This window comes from Pelophylax lessonae (genome assembly GCF_965119305.1).
Source record: "Pelophylax lessonae genome assembly, chromosome: 12".
Classification (NCBI taxonomy): Eukaryota; Metazoa; Chordata; class Amphibia; order Anura; family Ranidae; genus Pelophylax; species Pelophylax lessonae.
In genome coordinates, this window is record NC_138779.1 from 202,909,174 (window position 1) to 202,936,819 (window position 27,646).

At 41.6% G+C, this 27,646-nt stretch overlaps 1 protein-coding gene across 2 annotated transcripts; it reads left to right on the plus strand.

Moving 5' to 3' along the window:
* The first annotated feature begins 386 nt into the window (after nucleotides 1-386).
* LOC309568168 (sialic acid-binding Ig-like lectin 13) lies at nucleotides 387-27,286 on the plus strand. Of its 2 annotated transcripts, XM_082273800.1 has the most exons (11): nucleotides 387-639; nucleotides 1,873-1,980; nucleotides 6,194-6,550; nucleotides 11,910-12,170; nucleotides 15,332-15,373; nucleotides 15,616-15,867; nucleotides 17,481-17,522; nucleotides 20,274-20,504; nucleotides 22,357-22,479; nucleotides 24,575-24,633; nucleotides 27,116-27,286. In XM_082273800.1, exons 2-11 carry the CDS (start codon nucleotides 1,911-1,913, stop codon nucleotides 27,158-27,160), a joined length of 1,482 nt encoding a protein of 493 aa, XP_082129926.1. In that variant the 5' UTR covers nucleotides 387-639; nucleotides 1,873-1,910; the 3' UTR covers nucleotides 27,161-27,286. The 2 variants fall into 2 exon arrangements, with proteins under 2 accessions (XP_082129926.1, XP_082129927.1); XM_082273801.1 differs by lacking the exon at nucleotides 17,481-17,522.
* The last annotated feature ends 360 nt before the right edge of the window (nucleotides 27,287-27,646 follow it).

Sequence of the window (27,646 nt, forward strand, 5' to 3'; positions counted from 1 at the left end):
GTCTGTAAAACTAACGCAGTGCCGAATCACAAAATATGGCCTGGTCATTAAGGGGGAAAAGCTTCAGGTCCAGAAGTGGTTAAGGGGGTAAAACCTGCCGGAGCTGAAGTGGTTAAAGGATGGACTGATGTGAATGTACAATATAGGAAGTGATTAGTGCTATATAATTATCTGTTACAGTAATCTGTATGATTGATTGCATGTATCCTTTGTGGAGCAATCAGTTGTGACTGTCTGGGAGTGCTAAAGACGAATCTTAGACGGTCACCCAGTCCGGCCCCAAGCTGTCACAGCGGGGGGGAACACCCAGGTTTACGGCTACCCCCTTGGCACAGGTTTAGATACCAAGTTTAAAAATGTTAGTATGCATTACAGCTGAGTTGGTATTGGGTAATTTGGGAGGTATGATACAATACATTATTTAAATAGTTGACCAATTTTACATACTGGAAAGGATGTTACAAAGAAAAAAATTAAGTAACGGAAGTATGAAGTAATGTTGAGTTGCAGTGCCAGACATACAATGACAGCTTTCTGATCCTTTAAGCATTACCAGCCCAGGATTACAACTGGATGGCCATACCATACAGGATAGCAAGACTTTTTTCCGATTACAATCTCCAATCCGTTACAATTCAGGTACAAAATATAGAATTCTAAGTTGTATTTATAATTTTTTCAAAGTAGCATTGCCAGTAGCCAGTGATTGTCAGTCGTAAGATTTAAGTGTACTAGAAGGCAATATTTTGCATGGATTTGCTGGGTGTGAGCAGTGCCAGGACTAGGTTATCCAGTGCCCAGGGCAAAGATGCCAAACTGCGCCCCCCCCTCCCCCATTTATGATGTGCAAGCTTAGACGATCCTATACCCAGTAAACCATTGCGCCCCTCCTGCCCATCCCTTGTCCTGGCCTGGGTGTGAGCACACATACTGTAGTTATAACATGTGTTGTGGTGCAATTGGTATATAAAAAAGGTCAGGGTGTAGGTCCGGTTTTAGTCATGTTGCAGTGTGTTGGCACAGCATCCGAAACACCGTATGATATGATATGATATGATATGACATAAAGTTTTGTTGACACACCGCAATGCAGCTGCTATGTATAAATAATTTTTGAGACTATTTGTGTATAAATAATAGATGTTCAGCAAACAGATAGATGAAGCCAGGGCTGCTGTTAGAAATCACTGGGCCCCGTACAGCCTACCTGGCGGCCCCTTCACAAATTTATCAAGATAATATTTTTACTAAAAATACACTACAATTATTATTAGCGGACACAAACATAACTGAGAACCTGTGTGAATTAGCCATTTTTTTTATTAATTTGATTACATTTAAAAAAAAAAAATAGTATAAATGAAATTTAATAAAAGTATATTTTTTTTTTTTAATGTTAACATTTTTTACAATTATTTTATTTTTCAATTATTTAAATTATGTCTTACTATGTTTAATTATTATTTTTTTTTTTTTTTTTTTACAATTTGTTATCTTTTTACTGGACAGGGAGGAAAGGAGGGAGGGGGGCAGCACAATGAAAGGGGGGCACAGGTGGAGGAGGGGACCAGAAGAAGCAGGCAGAGCAGGGAGGGGGATCGATGTCGGGGAATGATGCCCTGCGTCTGTGTCTCTCTCTGCAGCAGCTGAAAGCTGGCAGTAGAGGGAGACACAGGCTTTCAGCTGTTGCTTGTTTCTGTAATTGCCCCTCCTCCCAACTGCACTGATTCCCCATGCTGTTGGGGCCCCCCTGTGTGCCCGGGCCTCCTATAGGAGGACTGGTGGTCCCCCCCTATCAGCGGCCCTGGATGAAGCATACACTTTTTATTACTCTGGTGTACATTTTCTACTGGATATGTTAATATTTCACAGGTATCGTGATTTCCATTCTATATGAGCTCAGAGTCAAGATGAAGCTGCATGAAGGCTATAGATTGGGGATGCTTCTCATGTTATACTCACTACTCCTTCCTTGGAAGGGTAAGTCTGAATTTCAATAGCAAGGGCAAATGATTTATAAAAAAAAAAAAAAAAATGTTTTTATGTCCAAGCATTTGCACAGCTGATGCAAATAATCCCCATTATGTGACTAATGTGTTTATTTCCTATAATCATCAGCACCTTCTAGAGGCCACAATGTGGTATTTTCCTAATATCATCTCACTCGGAAAAAAAATGCATTATGGCCACTAGATGGAGCTGATGATCATAGAAAATAAACATAATAAACACAATACAGAGATTATTTGCAAAGGCTTGCCAATGCTTAGACATTTACATTAATTTTGTTTTCTTATAAGTAGTCCCCAAAAACTTACAATAAGTATACTGTGATCACTAAGGCGGTATAAAGGATGGTGCATAAGTAAAACCTCCAATGGCCATTTAAAACTGAGACATCCGTTTTGGAATTACTTAAAGTGGATCTAAACCCCATTCATGAAATTTGACCTGGGCACTTCTATCTGTAGAGTTTACTTATCTCTCCTCAAAGCCCTAAATCCCATGGCTTTCTCCTGCTCCGTTCTTCTGTTATTAGCATGAGAACGTCTGACAAGTTCTCCGTCAACTGAGATAAAACCAGGCCGAATTTTGTGTCGGGGTGGATGCATAGAAATAGATTAGCAGAGAGATGGTCTATTCATAGCACAGCTCTGCATTGTTTCTTCCTGTTTCTGCCTATATGGAGAGGTGATGTGTGCCTTTCCTCCAATTAGCTGCCTCACAGTGTATGGGAAGAATTCACACCCACAGGTGAATCAGGAAGAGAAAATTCTAACAGAAAAACTGGCAGAAAATAGTAACATGAATAATTTTTTAAAATTCAGCTGTATATTTCTTATTGCTACCATAACCCACCACCAAAGAACAAACCTAAAATAAATTCTCTTGCTCCTGAGGATCACAAGGCAGTGCTTCAAGAGCATACTTAACAAGGGGATTGGCCAGTGCATTCCAAAGGGAAATACATTTAAAAGAGCTAAACTAAACCCTGGGTGGCTAAACTTCAACATAAAAATGCATATTAGTGCTAAAGAAAAGGCCTTCAAAAAATACAAGGCTGAGGGGTCATTGGCAGCATTCAAGTATTACAAAGAGTGCAATAAGAAATGTAAAGACGAAATCAGGGCGGCTAAAATAGAACACGAGAGACATATAGCGGAGGAGAGTAAAAAGAACCCCAATAAATTCTTTAAGTATATAAACAGTAGGAAAGGCCAGAACACATTGGCCCCATAAAAGATGACAGAGGAAATATGGCCACTGAGGACAGAGAAAAGGCGGAAGTGTTAAATAATTGCTTCTCTTCAGTCTTCAAAAAAGAATCACACCGCAGGAAGTGCCGCCGTGGCTAACAGAAGATAGACTTAGAACTAAACTAGAGAAACTTAACATAAATAAATCACCGGGACCGGATGGTTAGCACCCGAGGGTTCTTAAAGAGCTCAGCCCGGTGATTGCCAGACCATTATTATTGATCTCTAAGGACAGTTTACAGACGGGTATTGTGCCAGCTGTTTGAAAAAAAGCCAACGTGGTACCAATATTTAAAAAGGGGCAGAAATATATCCCGGGTAACTATAGGCCGGTCAGCCTAACATCTGTAGTCTGCAAGATTTTGGAGGGGATGTTAAGGGACCACATACAAGACTTTAGTAATGAAAACGGTATTATTAGTAGTAATCAGCATGGATTCATGAAAAATCGTTCTTGCCAAACCAATCTATTAACCTTCTATGATGAAGTGAGCTGCCACCTAGATAAAGGTAAGCCTGTGGATGTGGTGTATCTGGACTTTGCAAAGGCCTTTGACACCGTTCCCCACAAACGCTTACTGTACAAACTAAGGAAGGTAGGTATGGACCATAAGGTGACTACCTGGATAGAGAACTGGCTCCAGGGGAGAGTCCAGAGGGTGGTGATTAATGGGGAGTACTCGGATTGGGCGGGTGTGGAAAGCGGGGTCCCCCAGGGTTCTGTCTTGGGACCAATCCTGTTTAATTTATTCATAAATGATCTAGAGGAGGGGATATCTAGTACAATCTCAGTATTTGCGGATGATACTAAACTAAGCATGCCAATATCTTCTATGCAGGATGTGGAAACCGTACAAGCGGACCTGAACAAAATAATGGGGTGGGCAACTACATGGCAGATGAGGTTTAATGTTGAAAAATGGAAAGTAATGCACTTGGGGGCCAGAAACCATAAAGCAAGCTACTCACTAGGGGGGGGGGACCTCTGGGTGAGTCTAGGATGGAAAAGGACCTGGGGGTACTGGTAGACAACAGGCTGGGCAGTGGCATGCAATGCCAAGCCGCTGCAAGCAAAGCCAACAGAATACTGGGATGCATAAAAAAGGGGATTCACTCCAGAAATAAAGAGATTATTCTCACACTCTACAAGACTCTGGTCCGGCCACATCTGGAGTATGCTGTCCAGTTCTGGGCACCGGTCCTCAGGAAGGATGTGCTGGAACTGGAAAGAGTCCAGAGAAGGGCAACAAAAATAATTAGGGGAATGGAGGACATCAGCTATGAGGAAAGACTACAAGCACTGAACTTATTCTCTCTGGAGAAGAGACGATTGAGGGGGGATATGATATCAATGTACAAATACTGTACTGGTGACCCTAGCATAAGAAACAAACTATTCAGTGAAAGGAGATACAATAAGACACGTGGCCACTCACTAAAACTAGAGGAAAGGCGCTTTAACCTTAAAGTGCGTAAGGGGTTCTTCACTGTAAGAGCAGTAAGGATGTGGAATTCTCTTCCACAAGCAGTCGTATCAGCAGGGAGCATTGATAGTTTCAAAAAACTATTAGATGGGCACCTTAAAGACCACAACATACAGGGGTATACAATGTATGGTTAACAGCAAACACACACACATCATAGGTTGAACTGGATGGACGGATGTCTTTTTTCAACCTCACTAACTATGTAACTATGTAACAACAATACCACATATGTGTATGTTATTTGTTTTTCCCATAGTACAGCCCAGAACAACAGTGAGCATTTTGCTTTTTTTTCCCCAGCACAAAGAGAGAAACACATAGATATATGCGGCCCCACATACAAAATCTCAGTGCAGTGAGGCCGCATATACACGATATTGCCAAAAGTATTGGGACGCCTACCTTTACAGGCACATGAACTTTCAAGGCATCCCAGTCTTAGTCTGTAGGGTTCAATCTTGAGTTGGCCCACCCTTTGCAGCTATAACAGCTTCAACTCTTCTGGGAAGGCTGTCCACAAGGTTTAGGAGTGTGGCCGCATATATCTATGTGTTTCTCTCTTTGTGCTGGGGAAAAAAAAGCAAAATGCTCACTGTTGTTCTGGGCTGTATTAGTGAGGTTGAAAAAGACATCAGTCCATCCAGTTAAACCTATGATGTGTGTGTGTGCTTGCTGTTAACTGTACATTGTATACCCCTCTATGTTGTGGTCTTTAAGGTGCCCATCTAATAGTTTTTTGAAACTATCGATGCTCCCTGCTGATACGACTGTTTGTGGAATAGAATTCTACATCCTTACTGCTCTGACAGTGAAGAACCCCCTATGTACTTTAAGGTTAAACCGCCTTTCCTCTAGTTTTAGTGAGTGGCCACGTGTCTTATTGTAGTCCCTTTCTCTGAATAGTTTGTTCCTTATGCTAGGGTCGCCAGTACAGTATTTGTACATTGATATCATATCCCCCCTCAATCGTCTCTTCTCCAAGTACGTGTTACGTCGGCGTGAAGCGGTTAACAAGCAGCCACAGACTGAGCAGAAGAACCTGCCCCTGCATACATGTTTTAAAGAAGGATCCTTGCTTTCTTTTTAAAAGTAGTGTTATGGCCCTACTGAATCAGTACAATCAATCTCCAATCAAAAATGTTTATCCCTCTGAGCTGCCTTCTCTCTGAATTAACAAAACATTTTTTCTTTTACCTGGAGAACCTCTAAAAAAAAAAAAAAAAAACAGATTTGTTTTACTGCCCTTGATTGCAACAGGTAAATTCAGTATTTGTAGTACAATTCAGAATATTTCAGTCCATTACTCAATAAGGATCTTTGTCAGAGAGCTGTGCCATTTAACAATCTTGGAGGTAGACGTGATTTGAATAGGTGGCTTTCTTAAAAAAAATGATTTTGTTACATGTGCCAACATGCTGGTCAATAAATATTCATGCAATATCTTTACAGGAATGAAGTGTCAGTCTTCCGATAAAAATACTATACAAGTACGTCAATCTGCTACAGTTCAGGAGGGATTATGTACCACCATACCTTGTGGTTTTACCGCTAACTATAAGAGAACATTCAGAAATGCCACAGGACTTTGGATCACAAATAAAAATGTTCCCGTGGCCTCTAGCAATTCATCCTATACTGGAGGAAAACCAAACTTCTCAATAACAGGAAACCCAAATAATGGAGACTGCACGCTGGCCATAATCGGTGCCAAGAAAGAAGATTCTGGTAGTTATTTTTTCAGATTTAAAGAGCCTCCAGCAAGCCAGGTGGACTATGTGAATTCTTCTGTATCAGTACAGGTGACAGGTAGGTTTTTTTTTTCAATCAGATAATTTTTATTAAAGAAAAAATTAACACTACAAACACACACACATATATATATATATATATATATATATATATATATATATATATATATATATGCCCCAGACGACGTCAAGTGTGACGAAACCAGCCGGGCGGTACCGGACGAACGACTGTCACGCCCCCTAGACGCCGGCTCCTCTACACACGCGGGACGCCACCATTTTTTGCTCTGCGTCTTTGATGTGCCTTCTATAAAGATTCACAATGTAAGTGCTTCCTTAATAAATCCTTTTATTCAACCATTGCGGGATTACGCTATGTATACTTCTTTTCTCCCCATACACCCATGACATTATATTTGGAGCTGATATAAGATACAGTGGGATACATCTGGTTCCTTGGTCTACGAAAGATCTGATTCATCTGATTGCTACCCAAGTGTGTATGGCCATTCCATTAGGTTGGAGGCCCTATATCTCTGGTAAGCGGCCACTTCAATATAGACATCACGGGTGTATTTCTGTCTTTCCTTGGGATTTAAGCCTTCAGTCTGACATCACCATTCTGGGACTTTTTTGATTGAAAGTCACGAATATCAATTTATGGACCTTTTTTGTTCACTTTACTACTCGTTTATATTTTTACACTTCATTGTTGCATTTACACTTGTATGGTTTGCACCATATTTTTAATAGCGCTGCACTATTCTGTGTTTTATATATATATATATATATATATATATATATATATATATATACCAGTATAGCAACAAATCTATGTACATCCATCAATACATACATATGTGATCATTATTTATCGCTGTACAAATGTACAAAAATACCTTCATCTCATCACATGCATATATTCCAGTATATAACAATTTTTTCCATTTTACATCCTAACAAACTACATTCTTAACACGACCCTCCCCCCCCCCCCCCCAAAAAAAAAACAAAAAAAACACCTCTGCCAAGATCGGTATATACTCGAAAATCAATATAGTTTTCTCCTAACACATTACATTGGTCCACCTTTTAGGGTCTCTGAGAGTCAACAGTTTTATAAACTTAAGGAGGTGTGCCTAATAGCGGTCATCTGTACCGGGGCCAACCCCGGGCCAGCTAGCCATTGTTCCCAAATACGATTACATTTTTTAAGACTGCCTCTATGTTTGTAAGTAAGATATTCACGAAGTAGTGTTATGTTAACCTCCTCAACCCACTCGGAATGACTGGGGGGAGAAGGAGAAAGCTAAAAAAAAGCACTCCAAGTATTGCCGTCTGTATATTTGAAGAATAATGCTTCCCATTCGAGAAACCTAACAATCCTATTTGGTTCATTAGGGAGAGTAATATTTCATGTATTATTAATAGTTAATATTATTGTTTTCCAGTATCGGGTAAGTTTGGGGCATTTCTATAACATATGAATAAGCATACCATTATGAATCTTACAACGAGGGCAGGTAGGTTTAATTAATACTCTTACAGTGGGGAAATTATTCGATCCCCTTAAGATTTTTTGTAAGTTTGCCCACTTACAAAGAAATTTAGGGTCTATCATTTTTTATCATAGGTGTATTTTAAATGTTAGAGACAAAATGTTAACCAAACATTCCAGAAAAAAACATAGGATGCAAATGTTATAAATAAAGTTGCAGTTTCGTGAGAAAAATAAGTATTTGATCCCCAAGCCAAACATAACTTAGTACTTGGTGGAGAAACCCTTGTTGGCAAACACAGAGGTAAGACGTTTCTTGTAGTTGGTGACCAGGTTTGCACACATCTCATTAGGGATTTTGATCCACTCTTCTTTACAGATCTTCTCTAAATCCTTAATTTTTCCTCCTCCTTGCTTGACTGTAGGGATGGTGTTCTTGGTGTCATAATCAGCATTTTTCTTCCTCCAAACACTGCGAGTCTCCCCCTTCTCAAGAAGGCACATGTACTGTCATGCCAATGAACATCCAATTGATTCAGGAAAGGATTGGGAGAAAGTGCTGTGGTCAGATGAGACCAAAATTGAGCTCTTTGTCATGAACTTAACTCGCCATATTTGGAGGAAGAAAAATGCTTACTTTGACCCTAAGAACACCATCCCTACAGTAAAGCACGGAGGTGGAAACATGATGCTTTGGGGCTGTTTCTCTGCTAAAGGTACAGGCTGAATTTGCCACATTCAGGGGCCAATGAACGGGGCGATGTATTGCAAAATCTTGGGTGAGAACCTTCTTCCCTCAACAAGAACACTGAAGATGGATCGTGGATGGGTCTTCCAGCATAACAATGACCCAAAACATACCACAAAGGCAACAAAGGAGTGGCTCAAAGAGAAGCGCATTAAGGCCATGGAATGGCCTAGTCAGTCTCCAGACCTTGATCCTATAGAACATTTTTTTGGAGGGAGCTGAAACTTTGGGTTGTCGAGAGACAGCCAGGAAACCTTAAGGATTTAGAGAAGATCTGTAAAGAAGGGTGGACTTAAATCCCTCCTGAGATGTGTGTAAACCTGGTCACCAGCTACAAGAAACGTCTTACTTCTGTGCTTGCCAACAAGGGTTTCTCCACCATGTCCTTAGTCATGTTTTGCTTGGGGATGAAATACTTATTTTACTCACTGAACTGCTACTTAATTTATAGCATTTGTTTTATGTGTTTTTTCTGGATTTGTGTTTGATATTTTGTCTCTATCATTTAAAATACTCCTTTGATAAAAATGATGGACCCTTCATTTCTTTGTAAGTGGGCAAACTTACAAAATATGCAGTGAATCAAACAATTATTTTCCCTTCTGTATTTGTTAAGGACTGACAGTATTTTACAGCATAAGAGCACTTGTTGGGTAGTTCTTTGTTCTATATTGCTACCCTTTTTGTGGATTTTATTGTTAAATGTAAAGAAAAATATTACAGTACAATAAAACACATTAAAAAGGAAAATACGCACATCTATATTTGAGTTCTGCCTTTTTAAACATGTATAAGGTGCTATTACTTTTGCAGCTCTTTATATTTTCTTAATGTGCAAAAAAAAAGGAGCCAAACTGCCTTGCTCCAGAAAGCGTCCTCGCTAGGTTCTCTTCATTCTTTGCATGCACACAGTAGCTGTAAAGAAGGGCATGCCAATAGACAAGATGGCTCCTCTGGATGAATTTCTGTGCACAAGTTAATTCATGTTCCCTTTCGTGCGCGCATAAATTGGACGCTTGCTAATGCGAATTGTCATGCGCATACACAAGCGCGCATATCCATGTGCGCCGGCGCTCATGTGCACTTCTGACAGATGTTGGTGACAAACGGCCTATTTAAACTGGCCCAGTGCTCAGGATCAGTGCTGCTTTGTCTTCAGCTTTCTGTGCATCCTGTGTTCCTGTGATTCTGTATCCCAATTCCAGTTGCTGACACAGCTTGCCCTGACTGTTCTCTTAACTCCACCTGTACTGACCTCAGCTTGTCCTCCCCTGACCTCCGCTTCTGTCTGCTCCATTGGCTCCTGCTTCAGCTATCAGTTCCAGACCTGGCTTGTTTCCTGACCATGCTCCTGCCTGTGCAGAGAGCAGGGTCGGGACAATGGGTTGGCATGAGGGGCTGCTGCCCTGGGCACTGTAGTATCATGTGAGGTGGGGGCACCACAAGGAGTATGGGGGGAAAGAATTTGTGTTGGGAGGGGGAATTTGGGGGGATGACAGAGGGTAAGACCTGTTCTAGGAGGGGAAATTTGGGGAGTGATGATTTGAAGAGATCTATATTGGAAGGGGGGATGGGAGGAGAGAATGATTTGTGCTAGGAGGGGGATTTGGGGAATTTGTGCTAGAAAAGGGTAATATGGTAGGAGGGGGAGGGGCTGTGCTAGTAGGGATGATTGGAGGGGATTTGTGCTAGCATGGGGGATTGGGGGAATTTATGCCGTGAGGGGGGAATTGGAGTGGGGGGGAAGAGGATTTGTGCTTGAGCAATTTGGTATGTTCGCCCATGGCTCTAGATGACCTTATCTTCGCATTGGAAGAGAGAACCTGGTGAAGGCATTTTAGGTAGAAAGGCTTTCTGGCTTTGGGCAGAGCTGTACAGTAAAGTTTGCTGAACAGACGGCCAGAGGGAAAAATGCATATGGTAGATCTTAAATTTCCCTGATTCCATCTTTCCTTAACACAAATGCTGGGAGAACATAAAAACAGAACACCAAAACCCTGCAAGGCCAGTAGGCTAGTCTTTGTGTCTCTATTTGCTCCACTTTAAAAATGTTGTTGATGTCATATTTTACCTTCTATATCCAACTACTCTGACAGATCTCAAGGAGAAGCCTACGATCTGGATGCCAGATGAGTTGATTGCAGGGAAGGCTGTGACGTTGGGGTGTGTACCTCCTGGAAATTGCCATAGGATTTCTCGTATACAATGGAAAAAGAGTAATGTTTTTGGGACATGGAATACGCAAGCTGGTTTCTCATTTACTCCAACTCAGAATGACCATCAGAAATCTGTTACCTGTGAAGTGACCACTTTATCTGGAAAGATAATTACTGCACAGCACAACCTCAGTATTAGCTGTATGTATCTACCTCTGAATCCTTAATATGTACATATTACTCTTTATACTGTTTGACTTTTTTAGTATATACTGTGTTATCACTGTTCCCTTTCACTTTTTAGAGCTTTGATTTTAATCGATTTATGGGCAATATATATATATATATATATATATATATAGACAATGTGGGCTATGTGGGACTTTAAATGAGACACCGGCAGGTATGCCCAGCGTCTCCATCCCTGTATCGGAAAAAACGAATTGAAAAGGATTAAAAGAGGTGCATGGAAGCCAGCCAGCCCCTAGTCTGATGTACTCACCCTCCAGTCTGCCACCAACCGAGTAGACCTGTCTCAATATACATAAAGAACAGGGGTTTAGTTGACACGCATTTGCAAACGCATATGTAAGCTGCAGAGCCACGACACGGCACCCTGTTATATCTGCAGTCCCTAACACTTTTAAATGTAAGTGTCTCCACTCTGGGAGCACATGGTTGCTAATGGGTGGATAGGAAGCAGGTGGGAGGGAGCAGCCCAAACTTCCCCCACCCACTTCCTTCCACGACTGGTATGGTATCTCAATGCTCTAATAGCAATGTTCTTAAGATGGTACAAACTGAAAAACGACCAGCTGAGAAGCATACACCTCCAATCCCTTGGCGGATGCAGTGTAAAACACAGATTGGGACTTTATATGAGGCAGTTTGCCTGTATAGCTCAGTGCCTCCATCCCTATTTCATAAAGTATTTGGGACTTTACATGAGACAAGCAGGTCATGCTATGGTCTCCATCCCTGTATATGAAAAAACTATATCCAACTACTCTGACAGATCTCAAGGAGAAGCCTAAGATCTGGATGCCAGATGAGTTGATTGCAGGGAAGGCTGTGAAGTTGGGGTGTGTACCTCCTGGAAATTGCCATAGGATTACTCGTATACAATGGAAAAAGAGTAATGTTGTTAGGACATGGAAGACGCAAGCTGGTTTCTCATTTACGCCAACTCAGAATGACCATCAGAAATCTGTTACCTGTGAAGTGACCACTTTATCTGGGAAGATAATTACTGCACAGCACAACCTCAGTATTAGCTGTATGTATCTACCTCTGAATCCTTAATATGTACATATTACTCTTTATACTGTTTGACTTTTTTAGTATATACTGTGTTATCACTGTTCCCTTTCAGTTTTTAGAGCTTTGATTTTAATCGATTTATGGGCAATATATATATATATATATATATATATATATATATATATATATACACATATACACATATACACTATATTACCAAAAGTATTGGGACGCCTGCCTTTACACGCATGTGAACTTTAATGGCATCCCAGTCTTAGTGTGTAGGGTTCAATATTGAGTTGGCCCACCCTTTGCAGCTATAACAGCTTCAACTCTAATGAGAAGGCTGTCCACGAGGTTTAGCAATTTGTCTATGGAAATGTTTGACCATTCTTCTAGAAGTACATTTGTAAGGTCAGGCACTGATATTGGACGAGAAAGCCTGGCTCGCATTCTCCGCTCTAATTCATCCCAAAAGTGTTCTATGGGTTGAGGTCAGACAAGTCAAGTTCCTCCATCCCAAACTCGCTCATCCATGTCTTTATGGACCTTGCTTTGTGCACTGGTCCAAATAATTTGGTGGAGGGGGGATTATGGTGTGGGGTTGTTTTTCAGGGGTTGGGCTTGGCCTCTTATTACCAGTGAAGGGAACTCGTAAGGCATCAGCATACCAAGACATTTTTGACAATTTCATGCTCCCAACTTTGTGAGAACAGTTTGGGGATGCCCCCTTCCTGTGCCAACATGACTGCGCACCAGTGCACAAAGCAAGGTCCATAAAGACATGGATGAGCGAGTTTGGGGTGGAGGAACTTGACTGGCCTGCAAAGAGTCCTGAACTCAACCTGATAGAATACCTTTGGGATGAATAAGAGCGGAGACTGGCCTTCACTCACTCACTTTTGTTGCCAGTGGGTTAGACATGAATTGCTGTGTGTTGAGTTATTTTATGTTCATTAGTTTTTCATTAAATTTCTTAAGATAACAGGACAAAATCGTGTAAACAGATTACAAATCGTAACAAATTATAAATTGAGAAGAAATTACCGCATCGAACCACAGTGTGCAGTATAAATAACATTGTACATGAATGAACAGCATCATGGGGTAGCGTAAAGGAAGAACAGTGAAAAAGAAGCAATTATGGTTCCCCCCGCAGCAATGAATTGATTTATGGATAGAATGTCGTGGAGGTGACCCCCCAGGTCCCGGCACCCCAAATGATGTTGAGTTATTTTAATGGGACAGCAAATTTACAATACATGTTATACAAGCTGTACACTCACTACTTTACATTGTAGCAAAGTGTCATTTCTTCAGTGTTGTCACATGAAAAGTTATATTTAAATATTTACAAAAATGGGAGGGGTGTACTCACTTTTGTGAGATACTGTGTATTTATATATATATATATATATATATATATATATATATATATATATATATATATATATATATATATATATATATATATTTATAAAGAAAAAGAATATAAAAGAATAACACTTTGTAAAGTAGTGAGTTTACAGCTTGTATAACAGTGTAAATTTGCTGTCCCCTCAAAATAACTAAAAATACAGCCAATAAAGTCTAAACCGCTTGCAACAAAAGTGAGTACACCCCTAAGTTTAAATGTTGAAATTGGGCCCAACGTGTTAGTATTTTGTGTGGCCACCATTATTTTCCAGCACTGCCTTAACCCCCTTGGGCATGGAGTTTACCAGAGCTTCACAGTTTGCCACTGGAGTCCTTTTCTACTTCTCCATGATGACATCACAGAGCTGGTGGATTTTAGAAATCTTGCATTTGAGGATGCCCCACAGATGCTCAATAGGGTTTAGGTCTGGAGACATGCTTGACCAGTCCATCACCTTCACCTTCTTTAGCAAGGCAGTGGTCATCTTGGAGGTGTGTTTGGGGTTGTTATCATGTTGGAATACTGCCCTGCGGCCCAGTTTCTGAAGGGAGGGGATCATGCTCTACTTCAGTATGTCACAGTACATGTTGGCATTCATGGTTCCCTCAATGAACTGTAGCTCCCCATTGCTGACAGCACTCATGGAGCCGCAGACCATGACACTCGCACCACCATGCTTGACTGCAGGCAACACACACTTGTCTTTGTACTCCTCACCTGGTTGCCACCACACATGCTTGACATCATCTGAACCAAATAAGTTTATCTTGGTCTCATCAGACCACGGGACATGGTTCCAGTAATCCATGTTCTTAGTCTGCTTGTCTTCAGCAAACTGTTTGTGAGCTTTCTTGTGCATCATCTTTAGAAGAGGCTTCTAAAGATGCAGATCAATTTGATGCAGTGTGCAGCGTATGGTCTGAGCACTGACAGGCTGACCCCCCACACCTTCAACCTCTGCAGCAATGCTGGCAGCACTCATACGTACTGTATATTTCCCAAAGACAACCTCTGGATATGACGCTGAGCAGGTGCACTCAACCTCCTTGGTTAACCATAGCGAGGCCTGTTCTGAGTGGAACCTGTCCTGTTAAACCACTATATGGTCTTGGACACCGTGCCACAGCTCAGTTTCAGGGTCTTGGCAATCTTCTTATAGCCTAGGCCATCTTTATGTAGAGCAACAATTGTTTTTTTTTCAGATCCTCAGAGAGTTCTTTGCCATGAGGTGCATTGTTGAACTTCCAGTGACCAGTATGAGAGAGTGAGAGCGATAACACCAAATTTAACACACCTGCTCCCCATTCACACCTGAGACCTTGTAACACTAATGAGTCGCATGACATCGGGGAAGGAAAAGGCTGATTGGGCCCAATTTGGACATTTTCACTTAGGGGTGTATTCACTTTTGTTTCCAGTGGTTTAGACAATATTGGCTGTGTTTTTGGCTATTTTGAGGGGACAGCAAATTTACACTGTTATACAAGCTGTACACTCATTACTTTACATTATAGCAAAGTGTAATTTCTTTGGTGTTGTCACATTTACAAAAATGTGAGGGGTGTACTAATTTTTTTTTGATATACTATATATGTATATATATATATATATATATATATATATATATATATATATATATATATATATATATATATATATATTTATACATACAGTATATTATTTATTATTATATTTTAACAAGCACTGGGCTATATATGTATTTGTAACTTTCCTACTGTATTTATTTTTTTTTTTTATAGATCCCCCTGCAAACATGGAGATCACAATTTCTTCATCTACTGGTATGATATATGTATTTGTTATGTGTACTTATGAAAAACTCTTCAAAACATGCAATGTATATTTCTTAAATTATAGAAATATTCTCTATTGGTCTAAAGACAATGAAAATTTGAATTGTATGTTTGAATACTTTTCCCAATGCAGCATTTTTACTGGGTTGGTACTTTATTCTCACCCAGTTCAACCCACGCTGTTCCTATGTTGCCTTTTAATACACACTTATTTTATTTTTATTTTTTAGGAAGAAAAGTTGATTTCAATGACACTATAGTTATTAGTGAGAAGGAGTTTTTGATTCTTAACTGCTCGGCGGAGGCCAATCCACCAGCTAGTGTTGTTTGGAGGAAGAGAAATCATATAGCACAAGATAACACTATCGCCAAAGGGATGAATTGGTCTGCTGTCAACATAACTGAGGCCGACATTTACAGATGTTTTGCTTCAAACAAATATGGGACCAATGAAACCTTTATGGATATCAAAGCTGAAACAGGTACTGGTTATAAAGTCCTTTAGAAAACGCTACTTGCCTGGTAAGTACTTTTGAGTGCTAGACCTAGAACAAATGTGCTGTAAATAACTATCCATCACTTCCAACCTCTATGATTCCCTATACTTAAGTTCTTCTTTTAGTAAAAAGGTATCAGAGAAGGTCTTAGGTGGGCATTGTGTTGTTCATCTGGAACAATACAGCTTACTTTTGGTAAAAAGTAAGGAGGAGGTTTTAGGTGGCCATCCTGTTGTTAGCCAAGAATAATAAAGCTTTTATAGCATAGGAGTTCTTGGAGTGCAGTTAGTTTTCTTCTGGTTTTTATGCTTTTAAACCTTATCATTATAACAGGTCTAGTTCAACAGCTTAGAGAGCTTACATTCTTAAAATGAGTGTTTAGCAATGCAAACCCCTAAATTTTCTTATGAAAGTGTCCCTTTAAGTTTTCAGTCTGATTACTAACTTTAAAATAATATAGTGCCCAGGGGCCATCTTCAGTATTGATTGGACCCTGTGCAAACATTTTCTTGGGCTTCCCTCAATGCAATTTTCCTCTCACATTACACAGAACCTCCTCCCTCATACTACCCCCATCATTACATCAGACCTCTTCCCCATACTACCCTCATCATTACAAAGGACCCACTCTACCATACTACCCTCATCATTACAAAGGACCCACTCTACCATACTACTCTCATCATTACACAGGACCTCCCATCCATACTACCCCCATCATTACACAGGACCCCTTTCTCTCCCTTCACAGATCCCTACATTGCTCCCCCACCCAGAGATCTCACCTTGATAATCTCCAGAGGATGTCTGGCGAATACTAGGTACACCCCGCTCAATCCTTTCAGCAAAGAAGTTCTTCAGAGGGCAGATGGTCTGTGGTTTGTTGAACATGGTGAAGGAGAGAGGGTTGGAGTGATTGTGCCCAGGACCGACATGCATTCTCCCCAGACAAGGTTTACCTTACCGAGCTGGCCAATCACCGCAAAGGCTGCAGACATAACACCTAACCAATCACCAGCGCCCCCCAGGCTGCAGACATAACACCTAACCAATCACCAGCGCCCCCAAAATTCAATTCCACCTTCATCTCCTGAGTGATAGCCAAATTTACTTAAGTTATCAACTATTTGCTGGCAGCGCAGGGTCAAGGGGCAACTCAGCTGCTTTGGGCCCTAAAACAATGACTGGGCCTGGGGCAGCTGTCCGCTTTAAAGACAGCCCTGATAGTCCGCCCAGTTGGTGAAACTTCAAACTGTTACACCGTTCTTGAGCCAATGTGCAGGGTTAGTAGAAAACCAGAAATTTTTACCAGGTCAACAGTGTTTACCCTAGGTGAGTGAGCTAGTAAAATAGTTCTTTGTTTTTGTCCATTATTAGCTTACTTTGGCACGTTTTTGAGCTTGGAGGAATTTCTATTCAGTTTACTTGCACACAGCTAGCAGAGTGACCTCTATTTCCCCAGTGAATTGGGTAAACATTGGAACTCTCTGTTTAAATGATCAAAATAATGACATAATTATAGTTGTAAGACACCCACAATATACATATATACTTTTTTTTTTAATTAATTTTTTTTTTTTTTTTTTCCTTTATACTAGATCTTCCGCAGAGACCAGAAGTCACAATTGCCACATTAAACGGTATTATGTGTAATTTCAATTAAAAATCTTTCTTTTTTGAATTATATTTTAAAACACAGTGATCTTGGTTTACTAGGAGTAAAGCAAGTTCACTCTTTGAAAATTTACTTTGAAAGTGAATATGCTCTACTCCTTTATTAAATTAACCCTAAACTGTTTTCATAGTGGTTATCATATACAAATGTGGGCATAAAGACATACTAAGAGAGTCAAAAAAGCTTGCAGACACTAGAAAATCTGCGAGCAAAAGACACAATCAAAAGATAAAAGTCCATAAATCCTTAAGGGACACCCAAAGTGTGTTGCAGATAAAACTTAGGTGAAATGGTAACAAGATGGCCATCTTGTTGGTTGGAAATCCTTAAGGTTTCTGTTATATGTTTTGCCTGTTTTTATTGATTATATGTGAGTATTTTGGACTTATCTTTTTAATAAACCATTGGATATATTACACTATGAGGCAATGTTTGTTTTCATCTTTAAAACATGCCACCTATGGGGCATTGTTGTGAGGGTTCAGATTCCCAAATTTCCATAGAGGGTGTTTTACTGGAGAAGAGATTGTGGTTAATAGTCCAATAAAGAAATGAAATGCCTTTGATGTTCGGAGTGTTGGTGTTAAACAAGGATATAATATCCGTGGGAATGTGATATTTTACTTTGAGGAGGGTAGAGAGAATGGAATGAGTTCTAAGGAATTTGTAAAAGTCCGTCTTGTGCAATCCAAAAGAAAGTTGCAAGTCTTGGAAAGAGCGTGATGTGTAAGGTTCAAGTAGGCATCCAAGTGTGTATAATCCAGTCATCTTCCATTGCAAAAGAGACAGGTCTGGCGACAAAGGTTCCAAGGAAGTGAGTGGGAGGCACATGTCCGATGTGTGTGATTTCAGGAGCTGGGGGTGAAAATTCTGCCAGATGGTTAAGGCAGATCTAATAGTTAGGTAAGGTGACCCTTGGGGTTGAAATCCCAGTAGCATAGCTCCAAGTGTACCTTGGAGTTGACGAGCCCACCAGTGACCTCTCAATGAAACACCATACATGATCCGGTGATGGGGCCAACCAGTATTTTAATTGTCCAGGATCACTGCTTGGTAATAAGCCTTTAGGTTTGGAACTCCCATTCCTGCTTCAGATTTAGGTCTGTAGAGGATTGAGGATTTGAATCTGGGTTTCCTGTCATCCCAGATAAAATGGTAAATAGTGGATTGAAAAATAGTGGGAAGTAATGACATTTTGACCACTGCCGCTCTACCAGCCCAGGATAGGTGTGCGGTACAATAGTTAATAATTTGTCGTTTCAAGGATAGGATTGCAGCATCATCGTTTAATTGATGTATAGAGGCACTTGGAGAGGTAAGGAGGATGCCTAGGTATTTAAATATGGAATGAGGGGCCCAGGGGAAACCTGAGGATTTAGAGATTGCTTTTTTAAGGGATTCATTGAGTGCAAAAGGTAACATATGGGACTTGGAGATGTTTACTTTGTATAAGGAGATCTGACTAAAGTCATTTAGTACTGAAGAGAGGGACTGCAAAGAGGTCAATGGATCAGAAAGGGAAGGGACTACATCATCTGCATATAAGCTTATTTTGTATTCCACATCCCCAATCTTGATTCCAGATATGTGTTGGTGCAAACTAATAGTTTGGGCAAGGGGTTCCATAATAAGCGCAAATATTATTGGGGAGAGTGGGCAACCCTGCCTAGTGTCATTAGTTATAGGGTTAGAGAGGACACCTGAAGTGAGAACTCTAGCCGATGGGTTAGAGTACAGAGTGCCTTGATGGCGCCACCTATGTATCCAGTCAGGCCAAAGGTATGCAACACTGCATATAAGTAGTGCCAATGGATAATGGAGAGGCAGCTGGGGAGTTTGCTGGTCTTTTCTGTGAGCCTTTATCCTCTATGCTCTTATCTTGAGCAGAGGCATCAAAGTGCTGTGTGCCCAAGGTGCTCCGAGGCTGGTGCTGTGTGGAGGGAGTGGACTCCATCTCACTCCCCTCTCTCTCTGCTGAAGCCGCCATGCTGCTATGTCCGTGGAAATAGTCTGTGAGCTGCTGCGGCTGTGTGTAACCTGAGGAGCTCACAGACATCCCAGTGCTTGCCTGGATCTTTGCTGTCTGGTCCAGGAGTTCCAGGTGAGAGGCGCCGCTGTAAAGTCGCTGATCCCCACCTAAGCTCCTGGTTCATGCGGCCGTACTGTTCCGCGGCCAAGCCCCGTCCCCCCATAAATTGGATTTTTATGGAAACTATCTGCCGATATGTCTCATGTTGTGCCTTAAGGGTCCAGCTTTTCTCACAGGAGATGTCTATGTGAGATATGTTTTTCTTTATATATTATGGTAGGGTTGCACCAATATCGATACCCGTATTGGTCTCAGTGCTAATGTTGTGTATTTGCACAAGTACTGATACTCGTGCAAATTCTCCGATACCTGAAACTGATACCTTTGCGATGCGATACATTGTTCATTTTAGCCTGGGTTCACACAGTAGCGGTGCTGGAAACCGCATGTGAGTCAGACATGAATCGCACCACATTGCTGTTCAAATCACATGTGAATCTTTGCACTGCAATTTCAGCCCATTCATTTTGTATGGGTTCAAAGCACACTGCAAAGGTATCAGTACTCGGTATTGGTGGGTATTTCACCCGAAAGTATCGGCACAGTATTGGTAGAACTCTATATTAAGGCAACGGAAGTCATTTGTATTCTTTATTTATATATTTTTATTTTCCCTTTGTTCTCAAGGAAGTTCACTAGATGGTTCCTTAATTCTAAACAGAGCGAAATTGGTGACTTTAAATTGTATTGTAAATAGCTACTTCCCATCCACCGCCGTCTGGTTAAGAGAAGATGCTGTTTTTGAATATTCGCATACCAAAAGACTATTCCTAAATGTGACCAGCCCTGGCACATACAGGTGCTTAGCTTGGAACCAGTTTGGAGCAATAGCAAGAAGTATTAGGATAAACCCAGCAGGTAAAGATTTTTGTCTTGTGTATGAAACTTAGCACAACATGGGAATAAAAGCTTTGAAGGTCAACCATATTCTAAATGATCAATGTAATATGTAGCTAACCTGGTCATTTTTTTTATACATCACATATACTATATAGCCCTACATTCAATTGAAAATTAACGGATGCATTAAATTCCTAATTTTTTCAAGATTAACTGGTTCCAGTCCGCAATCTATAGTCTAACCCCTTCCCGCTGATGTAACGCAAGTATGTGGCCTCGGCTTCAAGTGGTTGTATCGGGGTGATGCCTGTAGCTAGAGCCAACAGTTGGCTTTCTTGTAATAACAACCAGCCGCTCATCTGTTATTACAAGCACCTGGAGGGTACCACCCCCCTTCCGCGGCTCGCTTGTGTCTTCTGTTCTACCGGGAGGCCCGAGCGACCAGCCAGCATGTCCGCCGGCTGGCCAAAGACCCGAAATTGGCTTTAATCGGGTCTCAGATTTAGTAACCCGGAAGCAATGACATCACTTCCAGTCAGAGGCGTAACTAGAACCTTCAGGGCCCTGGTGCAAGAAACCATGAAGGGCCCCCCGGACCCCTGGCCAGGGCTCTTTCCTTCAAGACTGGGGCTCTTCCCGCTGATCCCGGGGCCCTTTACTCTCGTTGCGGGGCCCTTTATTACAGTCCCGCAGCTGGACTCTTTCACAAGTTCTGCAGTGTGCCCCCTTCCTGCCACCTTGGGGCCTCCCCATGGTGGTGGAATGCCAGGGCTCGGTCCCAAGTGTGACTTTGGTGATCCTGGAAGTTCACCCACTGGTGTCAGTAGTTTTTATTTTTTGGTATTTTAATTGTATTATTTTTAATAATTTTTTTTATTTTTTTACAATGTCACTGACTATGACTCTGTCCATTCAGAAAAGGAAGGAGCTGGTAAATTACATATTTACGGACCTCTTCTTGGTTCTCTATTGTGACACATCCCCTGCATCAGCCGGCTGGAGAGGGAAGGGAACACAGTGGGGGGGGGGGCAGCACAGTGGTGGGAGGGGACCAGAGGCAGCAGAACACAAGTGAACTGGATAGGAGGAGTGGCAGGGCCTGCATACAGCGGAACCAATCACCTCCATTTTCCTCCGGCAGCTACAGGGGGAAAAAGGAGGACAGTGATTTCTCTACATGCTGTCCCCGCCACCCCTCCTATCCAGATTTAGGGCAGGGCAGAGAGGCGGTGAATGACAGAACCGAGTGATCGGTGATGTTTGATCGCTAGGTTCTCAATGTTAGAGGCAGTGGGGGGACAGATGCAGCACCCCCCTAGGTACCATGATTCTGAAAAAAAAAACTGTACCCCATACTTCTCTTTTAAATGCTCTAGTTTTAGGGGGGCACAGTGTTGGTCCATTACCAACCTTTGATTGGTACTTGATTATGTGATCACTATGACAGCCAAGCAAAATGATCACAGAGGTTTATTTACTAACAGACCCTCAGCATAGTCAGTAAGCTATTAAAGGGTAAAATACATATTTCTTGGGAGGCAATATGGTATCTATTTACTTATTTTTTTTAAATGTATCTATATTTTTTAACCTTGTTTTTAACACATGCTTTTTAAATGATACCCCCCCCAAAAAAAATAATATTAATAACAACAATGTAGGTTTTAGAATACTTAAAGTGGCATTAACCACTTCAGCCCCGGAAGATTTTACCTCCTTCCTGATCAGGCCCTATTTTGCAATTCGGCACTGCGTTACTTTAACGGACAATTGCGCGGTCGTGTGACGCTGTACCCAAATAAAATTGATGTCTGTCTGTCTGTCTATCTATCTTTTTTTAATGTAATTTTAATTTATCTATTTTCTTTAGTTTCCAGATCTATGAGTTATAGCATAATTGCTTGTATAGTATCTGGCAATGTTATTTTTTTGCTCCTGATTGCTCTGGGACTCTATTGCTTCATTAAGAGACAAAAGGAGAAGAAACCAACAAGTATGAACAAATTTAATTTACTGTATCTTTTTTTCTTCAGCTAAAAAAAAAAAAATAAAAAAAATATATATATATATATATATATATATATATATGTGTTAATAAATTATTTAAATGGAACCTGCAATGATTCCTGGTGTCCATACCCCGGTGTCTGCCAGTGTCAGCACGTTTTCTAATGTATGTGTTCATTTTATTATGTTCTAATCCCTTTTTTGTTTGTAAGCTGTGATTAAGAACTTTGTGTGAAACGCGTCTGCTGAACAGTATGTTGTCCTGTATGTCGGGTGTTGGACCTACGATTCTTCAATAAACATTGTTTTCCTTACTGCTGGAGGTGCCGCTTTTCTTTTTTTGCTACATGCCAGTTTCTTCCCCATGCATATTGTCAGCTATCCCTATAGTCTCCCATTAGCAGTTTCTAATACAGTGATATTATGGCTGCTTTGCACCCTCCTATTTTTTTTTTTTTTTAGAGAGGGGTCTGGCATATCCAAAACCTCTTTATTGGCCCTTCTAAGCCTGCTGGCCATTGTTGAAAGCCTAGGTAGTGCATTATGGTTTTGGCCCCTGCTGCTGTCAATCACAGCCAGAGAGCAGTGAGCAGAGCTGAGCCTATGAAATTACAGAGCAGGTCTCAGAAGCAAGGGCATATCTACGGTAAGCAAGCAAGGCGTTTGCTTTGGATGGCATTTTTCATGGGGGTGGTACCACCGCCAGGCAGAAGGAACACTATGAGGACTGCAAAGAAGCAGTGGCATCACTATGAGGCAGCACCGCACCTGAGTAACACCCATCAGAGGGGTGACACCAAGGGAGGCCGTGGACTGACCGTTCGTGACAGGGGAGTGAAGCAGAAGCAGGAGGCGGCACCGGCTGCAGCCACCGATTCTGGAATTAGCTTTATTGGTAGAGCAGGTCAGAGTACCAAGCTATGATTGTGTCTTGGCAGCCTCGCTACACATAGCTGGCAAAAAGGAGCCAGCGGGCTGAGGGAATGTAAAAGTCTGGTATAAATTTTATTTTGGCCGGGAGTGGGAGAGTCTTCTAATGTAGTATGGGGGGATAGGGGATTCCCCTCTCTTTCACCCCCTCTCTCTTAACCTCCTCCCCTCTCTCTCCCCCCCCCTCTGTCTCACCCCCTCTCTCAACCCCCCTCTCTCAACCCCTTTTTCTCTCTCAACCTCCTCTCTCTCTCACCCTCCCTCCCCTCTCTCCCCCCACCTCTCCCACCTCCCTCTCTCCCCTTCTTCCATTTCTCTCCTTTTCCATCACCCTCATCTCTCCTTCTTATTCCTATCTCTTCTACTAGCGGGGGAGGGGGGGTCACTGTGGCAGGCTATCGGGGGGGGGGGGGGAACACCATGTTTTACAGCACCAAGTGACACCAACACAACCAGAGACCCACATAGCCACCAGAGACTGCATATAACCACAGGAGACCCCGAATATCCACTTGAGAAGGGATGGTTGGGGCAAATTTAGATGTGGGGTGCTCGATTATAGTCTTGCCTAGGGCAGCACAAAACAAAAATACACCACTGCTCGGGAGCAAGTGCGCGTGAGTGTCCCCGCAGCAAGAAGCGTACTGTGGGGGCACTCGGGGGGGGGGGCAGCCATGATCACTGGTGGGGGACCCAAGAAGAGGATGTTTGGGGCTGTTCTCTGCAAAACCACTGCACAGAGCAAGTAAGTATAACATGTTTGTTATTTTTTTTTAAATATGGGTTGCAAATCAGCAATCACTTTAATTCTATGCACTATTTCTCTTCCTTGGCAACTTTTATCCTCCTCACAGATCCCTTGTACTTTACTGACAATGATGACCCCTTTTCTTTTACCTGTACCTGGATTTAGGTATCTTTTTTGTTAATATCAATACACTGTTATCCCAGTTAACACTGCAAAATGCCACCAGATAGGCTACCAGGAGGTGGTTACTGGACTCCATATTTTGCAGTCAAACCCCTTTTTGTTATCTTCCTTTTCATTGATTTACTTATATAAACTATTTAGCGATTTGGCTAAAGTATTTTTTTCCATATTTGGGAATGAGCGAGTGAATGTTTTACAAGATTCTGCTATATATTTCTAGGAAGTGGAAGCCATACTTATGAACTTGATGATCAAAAGAAAGCCGAATCTGTATATCAGGTATGATCACATGGGCATTATTACAAGTTAATGCTATGGATTCGTTTTTTAGGTGTTAAAACTAGTTGTGTTTTCTTAACCAAACAGAGTAACTTTTAATTATGGCCAGACACTGCATACTAGGGATTGACCGATTATCGGCAATGCCGATATATCGGGGGCCGATATGCACTTTTCCTGATATATCGGAATAGGACCCTGAGGTTACCGATATTGCCGATATTTCAGGAAAGTGCTGTACTGGAGTGATGCCTGCAGCTAGAAGCATCACCCTGGTACGGCGTCCATAGCTGAGAAGCCGCTTGGCTGTCATTACAAGGAGCGGGAGGGGACGTCTCCCCCCTCCCGCCGCCTTCCGCGGCTCGCCCGAGTCTCCCGTCCCAGCGGGAGACCTGGGAATCCTACCTGCAGGTCGGCCGAAGAGAAGACCCGATCAAAGCCACATTCGGCTCTGATCGGGTCTCCATGCTAAAAACCCAGAAGTGATGTCATGACATCACTTCCGGGTACTGGGCGTCAAATTAAAAAAATGTGAGCATTCAAAACAGCCAAACTTGGCGTTTTGAATGCTTTTAAGTGCAGAGGAGTGGTTTGGGGTCTTTTTAGACCCCCAGATCCCTCCACCAGAGTACCTGTGAAAAAAAAATGTTTTTAAATGCCTGAAAATATCGGCAAATCCCGATATCTGATGACTAAAATATCGGTATCGGCACTAAAAAAACAATATCGGTCGATCACTACTACACACTTACCCTTCCATCGGTGCCCTTGATGTTCAATTTAAATGCCAGGAGCAAGAAGACTTAAGCTAGTCATACATGGAGCAAATTTCTGCAGGTTCCTGATGAACCAGCCAAACTTTCAGCCATAGGTGACCCTGTTGCCAATTTTGCCTGACATCCTTGGATCTGAAAATTGAAGTAGCCCAGCTTAAACTTGTTGACTGAACAGGGGCTGCAGCCAATCAGATGCAACCACTGCTCGGGTATTCTGACAGCTGTAGGTGCTTGCTATAATAATACAATAGCTGGTAGGGGAAATTTCTCTATCTGCGCTGTTTAGCATGGATAGAGAATTTGATAGATTTTGCTTGCTCAGCCTATGGGCTAAACTAGAGGAAATTTACAGTGAATGGCCAGTTTTAGCTCTGTATAAGCTTCAAGGGGTGACTCTTTATCTACCCACATGTGGCAATGCTGGGTGCCTGAGTAGCAAATCACTAAGCACCAGCTCAGCCACAACTAAGAAAGGGAATGTTATGTACAGGATGTACTTAGAAATACGAGAGTACCTGATATTTTTCTTCAGTCAACAAACTCAACTCACTCCCAAAGGCCATAGGTTGGAAAATTTTGGAAATCTCTTCAATGTAACACAGGAAACAAAAATATATGTTTGATTGAGTGGACAAGGTTGCTGTCCAGGCCGGGCCTTCCTATCCCAGTGAAAACTGTTCCCAATTTTTTTTTTTTGTAGTGGAGTAGCATGGACAGAAAATGAAGGAAAACACCCTTAATGGAGTCACAGATAGTAATGAATTTCTGTCTGTGACTCCATTAGGGGTGTTTTCCTTCATTTTCTGTCCATGTTACTCCAGGCCAAAAAATAAATAAATTGGGAACGGTTTTCGGTGAAAGTAACGTTAACTCTTCCCACACTCAAGGGGCGTAACTACAGAGGTTGCAGGGGTTGCAATTGCAACCGGGCCCCATGTTTCAGGGGACCTTTGCGGCTCCCCTGTACACCTGGATAGGGGGGGGGGGGGGCAGCATGTTGAAAAATCACTGTCCTCCTTTTTCCTCCTGTAGCTGCAGGAGGAAAATGGAGGAGATTGGTTCCTCCTTATGCTGCCCCCCCCCCACTCCTCCTATCCAGTTCACTTGTGTTCTGCTGTCTCTGGACCCCTGTGTGCTCCCCTGCCCCCCCCCCCCCCCCAATGTGCACCCTCCCCTCTCCTGTGGCTGCTGCAGGGGATGTGTCACAATAGAGAACCAGGAAGGGGTCGGTAAATATGTCATCTGAATGGACAGAGTCATAGTCAGTGACGTTGTAAAAAAATAAAATAAAATTATAAAAAATAATATAATTAAAATACTAAAAAATAAAAACTACTGGACACCAGTGGGTGAACTTCCAGAATCGCAAAGATCACCCCTGCAACTGGGCCCTGGCATTCCACCACTGTGGGGAGGCCCTAAGATGGCAGGAAGGGGGCCCACTGCAGAACTTGTGAAAGGGTCCCGCTGTGGGACCATAATAAAGCAACCCAGGATAAGTGGGAAAAGCCCCAGGCTTGAAGGGAAGGGTCCGGACCAGAGGTCCGGGGTGCCCTTCATGATTTTTTGTGCCGGGAGCCCTGAAGATTCTAGTTACGCCTCTGCCACACTCTATTCAAAATTAAAAATCTAATTTTTCAAATCAGGCTATAACTTTCCTTTAATATACTGTAAACATTTATTTTCACACTGCTTTTATCTTTTAGGATCTCAGTGGACAGGCAAATTCCATCTACCACACTATCAAGTGACCATAATAAAGTGTAAAGAAAAATTGACAACGATTTCTTGATTTTCACTTAAACAATTTGAAAGAATTTCTCTGCTGAAATACAACATAATAAAATAGACTATTGTGTTTTTTTTTTTTTTTCATTTCTATTATTTTTTCTTTTTACTGGTCTTTTATGGTAACCGGTTTCTAGTTAATAAAAAGCACTGAAATAAAAACATATTTGAACAGAAAGATTGTGTTACTTCTTGTGTGATTTGTCTGGAGTACAACTGTGAACACGTATATGAAAGGACAGGAAATGTAAAAAAATGCATCATTTTAAAATTGTACTTGATTATTATGCTGAAATTCTTAATTCAACATGTTAGAGACTTTTGAACCGGGTGGCTAGAAGGACTCCCTATGAATAACACACAGAGACATACACGGGAGTAGAGTCAGAGCATGTTAGTTTATTTTTATATCCTGAAATAAATATATATACAGTTAGAACAACAGAAAA

Coding starts and splice junctions, on each gene's coding strand:
- LOC309568168 (XM_082273800.1), top strand. CDS start 1,911: ATGAAGCTGCATGAAGGCTATAGATTGGGGATGCTTCTCATGTTATAC. Junction 12,171..15,331: donor GCACAACCTCAGTATTAGCT/GTATGTATCTAC, acceptor TTTTTTTTATAG/ATCCCCCTGCAAACATGGAG. Junction 24,634..27,115: donor AAGCCGAATCTGTATATCAG/GTATGATCACAT, acceptor TTTATCTTTTAG/GATCTCAGTGGACAGGCAAA.